At 36.0% G+C, this 11957-nt stretch overlaps 1 protein-coding gene across 1 annotated transcript in view; it reads left to right on the plus strand.

Moving 5' to 3' along the window:
• LOC124445607 overlaps window positions 1-11957 on the plus strand; it is a 49848-nt gene that overhangs the window by 36225 nt on the left and 1666 nt on the right. Inside the window, exons 13-14 of the mRNA XM_046996345.1 lie at window positions 10637-10790; window positions 11171-11398. Coding sequence (XP_046852301.1) covers window positions 10637-10790; window positions 11171-11398 — 382 coding nt within the window. The remainder of the gene's footprint in view (window positions 1-10636; window positions 10791-11170; window positions 11399-11957) is intronic.

An 11957-nucleotide genomic window follows, 5' to 3' on the forward strand; every position in this document is an offset into this window, starting at 1 on the left:
AGTTTTCTTAAAATAGACATGTTTTGACATCTCATGATGCCATCTTCAGTATGAGTGAAATAATAAGTGGTACAAGGTTTATATAAAAGTAATATGATACATAAATTACAACAATAAAAAGGAAATAAGATAAATTAATGGGGAGCGTCCGAGCGTATTTTAAACTAAATATTGTATTGAATTTAAAAACTTGAACATTGAGGTCAGGGTTAGTTTTGTTAATGTGAAGTGCTTCTTTCATTTTAAGGATGAATGAGGTGTCGGTAGTGTCGATGATTTTGAAGCAAGAGGGTGAATAGTTCGTTTTACATGAGTGAGATTTAAGAAGGTGGGGGTAGATATGAGAGTTTTTGTCTGTTGTGGTATGTTCGATGATTCTTGTGGATAAATGGCGCGAAGTTTTGCCAATGTATCGGGAATTACATCGCGCGCAATTGAATTCATATACCACCATAGATTTAATTGAATCAGGGATTGGGTCTTTGAATGAGAAAAGGTTTTTGATTTTGAATGATGTAAAAATTAGTGGAATGTTAATATCTGTACAGAAGCGTTTCATAATGTTTGTAAGTCTGCGTTGTGTGTGTCGTGAGTAATGTCCGATGTATGGTAGTTTGAAGTATAGAGTTGTTATTTTGGAACTTTCATTTGTGTTGGTCGTGATCGTCGTGTCAGGAGTTTCGGTGTCTAGTTTGAGGTTGTTGCTTTGTTTGTTGTCGAGATATCGTTTTACGGTTCTGTTAATAAAGTGTAGTGGGAAAGAGTTTGGTAAAAGAGTGGATGTGATGTTTTTTATGTCTCGTTGAAAGCCATTGTTCGTATTGTTAAGTTTGTGTGCTCTGTCAATTAGTGTGCGTATAAGTCGGGTTTTGTATGAAAGTGGTGTTAAACTAAAATAGTTCATCAGAAGTCCTGTGTATGTTGGTTTGTGATATGTGGATGTTGTACAGCTGTCTTGGGATTTTGTTAGTAAAATGTCAAGAAATGGCAGTTGATCTTGTTATTCAGTTTCAAATGAAAATCTAATGTTTGGATGCTGTGTGTTAATGTAATTATAAGACTTTGTGGCATCAGTTTCGTTAGTGAAAACACAAAAAATATTGTCAACGTCTCTGCGCTAAAATAGTGGTTTAGTGTCGTTGTAATTGTTTAGCCAGTTTCGTTCATGAGAGCCCATGAAAATGTTAGCAAATATGGGTGCTAAGGGAGAGCCCATCGCAACACCGTCCGTCTGGTCATAAAATTTTCCATTACCTAAAAAATGCGTCTGTGCTGTTGCTTTTAAAAACAGTTGTGTGAGGTCTGTGAAAGGAAAGTGAAAGAATTTTTAGTGGAGTGGTCATCTGGTATGAGTGGTGTTAGTAGAGAACTAAGATACTTAGCTAAATTGTAATTGTACGAGTTAATTGATGAAACTATCGGTCGTAGTGGAGGCGATTGTTCTGGTTCTCGTTTCTTGTGAAGTTTCGGTAAGCCATAGAAGCGTGAGGGTTGAGAACCTCTGGGAAGATATCATTATAAACTTTGTTGCTAATAGAGTCTTTCTTTAGAAGCTTCCTTAACAGTCGTTGCAGTTTGGCTTCACATGATAATGTGACGTCTTCTTTGAGTGGGGTAAACTTTGCTGTATTGTTAATGATTTTAAGGCAGAAGTTACGATACATTTGACGATCCATGATTACAACGCCGTTGCCTTCGTCCGGTTTGACAATGATAATGTTTGGATTGTTGCGAATGTTTTTAAGCATGTGATGTTTTTTGAAGTCAGCTGGTGTCGGGTGATAAGATGAGATGTACGAGTGAGCGATGTGTGCCTTTTCTGTTTTGAGATGCGTGTAGTCTTCTTGATTGCGAATGTTATGTTTTATAGTTTGTTGGATTTTTTCGAATGTTGCCAGAATGTCGGTTTAGTTGAGTCGTAGTGGTTTAATGCTGAACCCAAGGCCATTTTTCGGGAGTTCTTGTTCTTCGTTTTTAATTGGTGTGATGATAGATTGGTTATCGTCTCGTTGTGTGTGAATGGTAGAGTTCTTCGTGAGATTACTTAGTTTTTTCCGATGTGTGGTGATTGTCTTTTGTAGGTATTTGGTTATGTTTTTTCCAGAGCTTTGTTTAAAATATTCCAGTCGAGAGAGGATAGATTATTCTTTAAACTTTCTTATAATTTCGTTACTTCATTCGATAACTTTCGTTCTTCCTTTGTTCGCTTTTTGATTGCGCTGCGTAATAATCGGTTGCATATCGCAAAGCTATCTTGGTTGTTGACATTTGGTAGTGGAAAGCCGAGAAACTTTAGATAAACGCCGAGGGACAGACAATCTTTGAGAAACATAACATAACATCTAGTTCTGCTTTCCTTTGTTTGTTTGAAGCTTTTCAAACTTCCGCAATTCTGATAAGGAAACCTTTCCTTCGTATTTTTGTGCTATGTCGTAAATAATGTTTCCATAATTTTATAAAAGCACTATTGCTAATGCGCATTTAATATATACGACAAGTTTTTTTAAAATAGACATGTTTCGACATCTCATGATGCCGAAATGAGTATCTTCAGTATGAGTAAAATAATAAGTGATACAAGGTTTATATAAATGTAATATGATACATAAATTACAACAATAAAAAGGAAATAAGATAAATTAATGGGGAGCGTCCGAGCGTATTATAAACTAAATATTGTATTGAATTTAAACACTTGTTTAAACTATGACAAAGCTCTGGAAAAAACATAACCAAATACCTACAAAAGACAATTACCACACATCGGAAAAAAGTAAGTAATCTCACGGGGAACAGAACTCTACAATTCACACACAACGAGACGATAACCAACCTATCATCTCACCAATTAACAGACGAAGAACTTAGAACTCCTGAAAAATGGCCTTGGGTTCAGCATTAAACCACTACGACTCAACTAAACCGACATTCTGGCAACATTCGAAAAAATCCAACAAACTATAAAACTAACATTCGCAATCAAGAAGACTCAAAACAGAGCTGGCACGCATCGCTCACTCGTACATCTCATCTTATCACTCGACACCGGCTGACTTCAAAAAACATCACATCCTTAAAAAAATTCGCAACAATCCAAACATTGTCATTCTCAAACCGGACAGAGGCAACGGCGTTGTAATCATGGATCGTCAAATGTATCGTAACTCCTGCCTTAAAATCATTAACAATACAGCAAAGTTTACCCCACTCAAAGAAGTCGTCATTATCATGTGAAGCCAAACTGCAACGACTGTTAAGGAAGCTTCTAAAGAAAGACTCGATTAATAACAAAGTTTAAAATGATATCTTCCCAGAGGTTCTCAATCCTCACGCTTCTATAGCTTACCAAAACTTCACAAGAAACGAGAACTGAGAAAAGATATAAACATCACGCGAAAAACATAATTAAGTAGAGATGACACATGTCAGATGAAGTGACATTCAGAACTTGTTATTGTAATATCGTTGTTAGCTTATACGTAACTTGTTATTTTGTTCCACAATAAAAATCATAATACTTCACATATTATCCGAACGTTAGTGCCGAATCTCGAATAATTTAACAGGTTATGGGCCCAGGAGCGTTTGAGTTTCTGTTGATGACGGCGAATAGGGAAAGTATATGAGATATCGCGATTTCATGAGAATATAGCTTACATAAGTGCGAAATATTGAATATGGCGACTTCGGGAAATGACGAAGCATTTACACGGATCGAAAATTTCAACGGCCAAAACTTTCACTTTTGGAAGTTTAAGATGCAGATGATACTTGAAGAGAAGGATCTCTGGCAAATAGTTATCGGCGATGAGGTAGAACCTAATGGTGAAGGAACTACTGATACTCAACGTCGACAACATCAAAGGCGGGAAAGGAGGGTATTTGCAACAATATGTTTGTCTCTCGGCGATGAACAGCTATCTCTCGTTCGATCAGCGCGTACTGCGAAAGATGCTTGTGCGAAATTAGAAAGTCATTATGAAGTCAAATCTTTGGCAACTAAGTTATTCTTGCGAAAGAAATATTTCACTACAAGTATGAGTCCTGATGATTCCATGACCGAACATCTCAACAAGATGAAGGATATTGCAAGTCAATTAGAAGCATTGGGTGCGTCTGTTTCCGAGGAGATCAAGTGGCGACACTCCTTTGTAGTTTACCTGATTCGTACAGAGGCTTAATAACAGCATTGGAATCTAGAGCAGATGACTTATCATTAGAATTCGTTACTGCAAGACTTCTTCATGAAGAACAGAAACGTAAAGGATCCAACGAAAGTAAAGATATTGGTGAGAAAGCACTACTATGTCAAAAATCCAAAAACGACAAAATAAAGAATACCAAATTCAAAAGAAAAGGTAAATGCCACAACTGCGGGTTACCTGGACATTGGGCTCGAGAATGTCGCAAACCCAAACAGAATCGGCAAAGTGACAATAGAAATAAAAGGGAAGAAGCATCCTACGGAGCCACAGTTCATAATTCATCATTGTTTACGGATAGCAAAGAATCTGCATGGGACATTGATTCAGGTGCATCATCTCATATGTCATATAATAAGGACATCATGGTTGATTTCATCCCATTCAAATCCCCTGAAAAGGTAAAGCTAGGAGATGACAGAATAGTTCAAGCACTGGAAAAAGGAAATGTACACGTTGACATTAAGCCTAAGAAGAAGTATGAACCAAGAAGATTGGTTGACGTTCTATATGTTCCAGATTTAGGAAAAAATCTCTTCTCAGTTAGTGCTACGGCAAAACGAGGATACTCAGTTGAATTTAATCAACATACTTGCTTCATACTTGATCAAAATGGATCTATATCTGGATCAGGAAGAATGATGAATAACCTGTATGTTCTTGATGTTAAAGAAGAACAAGATGATTCGAAGCATGCGAATGTTTCTACAAGTGATACTAGCGAAGGAATATGGCATCAACGGTATGGCCATCTAAGCCTGAAGAATTTACGTCTACTTCGAGATCAAAAATTGGTTAAAGGTCTTAATTTTCAATCAGATGATCACTTTGAAGTTTGTGAAAGATATGCACAAGGAAAGCAGATACGAGCAACCTTTCCTCGAGAACCTGCAACAAGTGCTAAAGATGTACATGATCTCGTCCATAGCGATGTTTGTGGACTGATGGAAGAAACAAGTCTTGGTGGAAATAAATATTTCATAACATTTATTGATGATAAATCAAGGTACACAACAGTCTACTTTATGAAGAGAAAGGATGAAGCTTTTGAGAAATTTAAAGAGTTTGAAGCAATGGTGACCAATCTCACTAACAAGAAAATTAAAGTACTTCGATCAGACAACGGTGGTGAGTACACTTGTCAGATGTTTGAAAAATATCTAAAGGATAAGGGAATTCAGCATCGGTTTATAAGAACGCCACAGCAGAACGGAGTTTCTGAAAGAATGAATAGAACCATTCAAGAAGCTGCACGATCTATGCTGAACAACGCAAAACTACCAAAAAAATTCTGGGCTGAAGCAGTTCATACTGCAGTCATCTTAAGAAATCGAAGTCCTACTGTATCCGTGAACGGAGTTACACCTTACGAATGTTTCCATTCTAAGAAACCTGATGTCTCATATCTGAGAATTTTTGGTTGCACAGCTTACATGCACGTTCCTAAGGAAACAAGGAAGAAATGGGACTCCAAAACCAAGAAATGCACATTTGTTGGGTATAGCCTCAAAAGTAATGGTTATCGACTCTACGAAGCTTCAACTGGTAAAATTTACATATTAAGAGACGTGTTATTTGACGAAAGCTCATTTGATCGACGAGAGAAATCTACTATAGTAATACATGGATATGATAAAGATACTGGGACCGAAAAACAGAATGATGAACTATTAGAAGACAATGAAGAACATGAAGTCAATGAAGAAATGGAAGATAGTTCCAACAAAAGTATGATAGATGAACAACAACAACCACAACGATCAGCACGAATACACAAATTTCCTGATAGACTTGTTGTGGTGATCACAGGTAATTGGTGGCAGAACAATGTCGCTAGCATTGATAATAAATCTATCCGTCACGATGAACCACTCAACATTAATGAAGCTTTTCATAGTCCAGATAAGGCGAAATGGAAACAAGCAATGGACAGTGAATATTCTTCCCACATAAAAAACAATACGTGGACATTGGTTGATTTACATAAAGATCGTAAAGCCATAGATTCTCGATAGATATTCAAAGTGAAGTACAAAGCAGACGGTGCAATTGAACGGCATAAAGCTCGGTTAGTTGCTAAAGGGTACTTACAAGAATATGGTTTGGATTATGAAGAAACATTTTCTCCAAAAGCAAAATATACATCAATTCGCTCTCTCTTGGCAATTGCTAATCAGTTAGATTTGGACGTACACCAAATGGATGTGTCGACGGCATTTCTGAACGGTGAACTTAAAGAGGAAATATATATGAAGCAACCTGAATGATATAAGAAGAAGGGACAAGAACAGAAGGTCTGTAAATTAAACAAAAGCATATATGGCTTGAAGCAATCTTCGAGATGCTGGCTCGATACCATTGATCAGTTCTTAAAGAAATCCGGTTACGTTCAATCCAATTCTGATCCGTGCCCGTACATTAAACGAAAGGGAGATAATATCATGCTTTTAGCGTTATACGTCGATGATTTGATTCTTGAAAGTAACAACAAGAAGTAACAACGAAAGGTATTTTAAAGAAACGCTTTGAAATGAAAGATCTAGGTGAAATTCATTTCTGTCTTGGCATTCAAATTGAACGAGACAGGGAAAAGAAACAAATGCGACTTCATCAATCAAAGTATTTGACGAATTTTTTGAAGAGATTTAGAATGCAAGACTGCAAACCTGTTGCAACTCCCGTTGAGCTAGGAACCAAGTTGTTGAATAATGAAGGAGAGCCAATGAACATAACCAAATATCAAGCATTAATTGGTGCATTAACGTATGCAGTTACAGCGACAAGACCAGACCTGCCACAAGCACTTTCAACTGTTAATCAATTCTGTGCTAACTCTAGCCAAGACCATTGGAATGCTGCCAAACGTATTTTACGTTACATTAAAGGTACGATTAACTACGGCATTTGCTTTAACGGACATAAGGAATCTGAAGTCAAATTAAGTAGATTTGTTGATGCTGATTAGGGATGTGATCCAAATAATCGAAAATCACATTCAGGATACCTATTCATGATTTGTGGTGGATTGGTAAGTTGGGCAAGCAAAAAGCAAAGTATTGTAGCTCTCTCATCTATTGAAGCTGAGTATGTTGCAGCAGCGCAAGCATGTCAAGAAGCAGTAGGGTTAAGAGGATTACTACTTGAGTTAAACTTCACTCAAAAGGAACCAACTATCATCAAAGAATTAAAGAGGATAATCAAGGAGCAACAAGTTTGTCGAAAAATCAGAAAATCCCTTCCAAAAACGAAACACATTGACTTAAGATATCATTTCATTCGCGACAAAGTACTGAAGAAAGAAATTGCACTTGAGTATTGTACGTCACAACAAGTGGTTGCTGATATGTTAACGAAACCATTAGGAAAAACTGTATTTCAACGAATGAGATCTAATATGGGAGTAACAAACATTTAAAGGAATAGTGATTAGTTTATATTTTTCGAAAGGGAGTGTTAAGATATAAACATCACGCGAAAAACATAATTAAGTAGAGACGACACATGTCAGATGAAGTGACATTCAGAACTTGATATTGTAATATCGTTGTTAGCTTATACGTAACTTGTTATTTTGTTCCACAATAGAAATCATAATATTTCACATATTATCCGAACGTTATTGCCGAATCTCGAATAATTCCACCACGACCGCTAGTGTCATCAATTAACTCGTACAATTACAATTTAGCTAAAAGTCTTAGTTCTCTACTAACACCACTCATACCAGATGACCACTCCACTAAAGAGTCTTTCACTTTCCTCGACGACTTCTCATCTTTCAACTCATCAACTTCTTGTCACAAGTTCTTCATCTCCTACGACGTTGAAAGCCTGTTTACTAACATACCACTTACTGAAACCATCAACGTAGCAATTGACCTAATATTCACTCACAACCCCAGGACAGACCTCACACAGCTGTTTTTAATAGCAACAGCACAGACGCATTTTTTATTTAATGGAAAATTTTATGACCAGACGGACGGTGTTGCGATGGGCTCTCCCTTAGCACCCATATTTGCTAACATTTTCACTGGCTCACATGAACGAAACTGGCTGAACAATTACAACGACACTAAACCACAATTTACGAAATGGCAGATACGTTGACGATATTTTTTGTGTTTTCACTAACGAAACTGAGGCCACGAAGTATTATAATTACATTAACACACAGCATCCAAACATTAGATTTTCATTTGAAACTGAGCAACAAAATCATCTGCCATTTCTTGACATTTTTCTAACAAAATACCATGACAGCTGTACAACATCTACATATCACAAACCAACATACACAGGACTTCTGATGAACTATTTTAGTTTCACACCACTTTCATACAAAACTCGACTTATACGCACACTAATTGACAGAGCATACAAACTTAACAATACGAACAATGGCTTTCAACGAGACATAAAAAAAACATCACATCCACTCTTTAACGAAACTCTTTCCCACTACACTTTATTAACAGAACCGTAAAACGATATCTCGACAACAAACAAAGCAACAACCTCAAACTAGACACCAAAACTCCTGACACGACGATCACGACCAACGCAAATGAAAGTTCCAAAATAACAACTCTATACTTCAAACTACCATACATCGGACATTACTCACGAAACACACAACGCAGACTTAAAAACATTATGAAACGCTTCTGTACAGATATTGACATTCCACTAATTTTCACATCATTCAAAATCAAAAACCTTTTCTCATTCAAAGACCCAATCCCTGATTCAATTAAATCTATGGTGGTATATGAATTCAATTGCGCGCGATGTAATTCCCGATACATTGGCAAAACTTCGCGCCATTTATCCACAAGAATCATCGAACATACCACAACAGACAAAAACTCTCATATCTACCGACACCTTCTTAAATCTCACTCATGTAAAACGAACTATTCACCCTCTTGCTTCAAAATCATCGACACTGCCGACACCTCATTCATCCTTAAAATGAAAGAAGCACTCCGCATTAACAAAACTAACCCTGACCTCAATGTTCAAGTTTTTAAATTCAATACAATATTTAGTTTAAAATACGCTCGGACACTCCCCATTAATTTATCTTATTTCCTTTTTATTGTTGTAATTTATGTATCATATTACTTCTATATAAACCTTGTATCACTTATTATTTCACTCATACTGAAGATGGCATCATGAGATGTCGAAACATGTCTATCTTAAAAAAACTTGTCGTGTATATTAAATGCGCATTAGCAATAGTGCTTTTACGTAATTATCACATTAATGGGATTGAAGAGGTAAGTGAATCTTGTTTCTATACATAGCAAAAGTTTGGAAAAACATAAAACGTTGAAATCTGATGATGAAATATAAAATAAACACAATGAAACGTGTGCGCTGATTGGTCTAGAGTGTGCGCTGATTGGTCTAGAGTTTGCATTAGCCAGTGCAAAACACGTCTGAACTCAACCAATCATGTCAATCTAAAAAATCATTCAATCAAAAAGAATTTGCATATCGATCATGAATGCATTTTAGAGAAAAAATTAAAATGTTTCTCGTTTTCGCATTGTTTTTATTTTGCAAAAAATATAAAAGATGTTTTTCGTGTTTGCACTAGCTTATGCAAAACTCGGATACGTTTATGAGTACTCTCGAGCATGTGCAACCCTCGACCTTGCCTCGGGCTTGCACTGATCTGCTCTCAAGTTCTCCCAAAGGTCTCTTCGGTTTGCATAAGCCTGTGCAAACACAGTAAATATCTTTTATTTCTTAAATAATCTGAAACAGTTTGCAAATCATAAATCATTGAAAACTAAAATAAACTGAAACAGTTTGTCAAACATAATCATTGGTATATATATTCATGTTTATTTGTGTGTTTGGATGGAATTAGATTATTTGGTCAAGATTTCCGAAACCTATAGGTAAAACGCAAGATGACAGGGTCGGCAGCAACGTTTGTTTTTCACTACTCGCTGTTTATTGCTTCGCTACCATTCGCTACACTCTATCTATTGTTGATTAGATGGCGAGCGGATTAGCCAATCAAATTTCAAAACCATTTGCATTATAGAATACTGGTAGGGTTATACTAAATAATGAGAGATTTAATAAGCATTTAACAGACTGCAGTAGGCGCCTTCTTGTTGCTCCATGCAACTCTTTACATCAGGCCATTCAAACACTTAACACGTATGAAAAATTAGCTAGGAATACGCATTTATATTGAGTGCATTATGACAAAATGCATCGCGTTAAGGACACACTATTTTTCAAATGACCCAACACTCAAGCTTTTCTTTGTCCAAAGATTGTCGCCTGCTAACATTTCAGTTGCGTAGCGGTCACAATTAATCTTTACTTAAGGCTCCGATGAATACCCCGGAAATCGATGATCGTTTATGGCACGTTTGTCGTTTATAAAAAAATAATTAACTTTTTAGGTATTTGTTGGCAACCGTGATAGGAATTCTGTTGTGAAAAATGTTTTCTCACCTCCCATAACGGCACGTTATATCCGCGTTCAACCAAAGTCTTGGCACAATAAAATTACGATGAGATTGGAGTTATACGGACACAGCAATATACATTCGACAGGTATCTTACAAAATTTTACTTTCTTTACTTCATAATATTTTATAATAAATTATTTAAATGAAACATCAGCCAAACTGTAACAATGTAGGCAAACTTTTTTACCAGATTGGGTAGCATGAGCTTAAACACTACCACCCCTATTCTGAACTGTGAAACTATATAAGCTTAAATTATACAAGCTAATAAAACTGTATAAGCTAATATACAAACTGAAATGCGATCACAAATATTTTATATTCCACTGCACATTTTATCACTTAAAAAAATCTGGCATGCTTGCACTTGGGTAACCAATAGTTGTTGCTATTTATAGTTTATAGCTTTTAGCCTAAGGATTCGAATTTGCTTCAAAAATCCGTAACATATCTGATTTATTTCAGGTGAGGTTTGTGTTTTTATTTTAAACCCAAATCACTGTGATTTGTGCACGGATGTTGTACACACTTTAGCTGTGTTACTGACAGAGACTGGACGTATTCATTGTGAAGTTGACATTTTTGCACCCATGAACGAAAGATCACAGGGAATTCTAAAGTTCACTGAAGAAAAAATATCTATTTGTGATTATGTCATCATTCCATGGATGTGTCGTATCCATGTCTCAGACGGTATGTTTTTTGGCTTGTTCTTATCGCTAGGTTACAATAAAAATGTCAAAATGAAAATAAAAGGAAGAAATATCGGTAATAGTGGAAATTAAATTATAAGATGTAAAAAAATCTAAGCGTTGCTAAAAAACGTTACCTTAACACCAGAGTGCGAGATTTGATAAAACATTCCATTGGTGGAAATAGGTAGTTGGATTTAGATTGGTTCATCTGAAATTGTTTAATAACTTGACAAATATATTACGCTAAGAAATTAATATATTTAATTAGATTGGAAATTTTCTTTTCTTTTGTAAGCTTTGAAATAACATTTTTGGCGTATTCGTGCGTTGTGTTTATGATTTATATTCATGCTCAAACGCATAAATACAATCATAAAATCAGGTTTAATACCATGAGTTAGCTCAATCGGTTTGATGAAAATGCAAACAGGAAACGATGTGACTTTTGAATGATGTTTCAAACATTAATGGTAGTATTGGTAGCAATATTTATCCATGGTAGTAATACTAGCGATGGTAGCAAAGATAGGTAGCAATAAAAACAGTGCTAACAATTG

Source organism: Xenia sp. Carnegie-2017, unplaced genomic scaffold (genome assembly GCF_021976095.1).
Source record: "Xenia sp. Carnegie-2017 unplaced genomic scaffold, XeniaSp_v1 HiC_scaffold_22, whole genome shotgun sequence".
NCBI lineage: Eukaryota > Metazoa > Cnidaria > Anthozoa > Malacalcyonacea > Xeniidae > Xenia > Xenia sp. Carnegie-2017.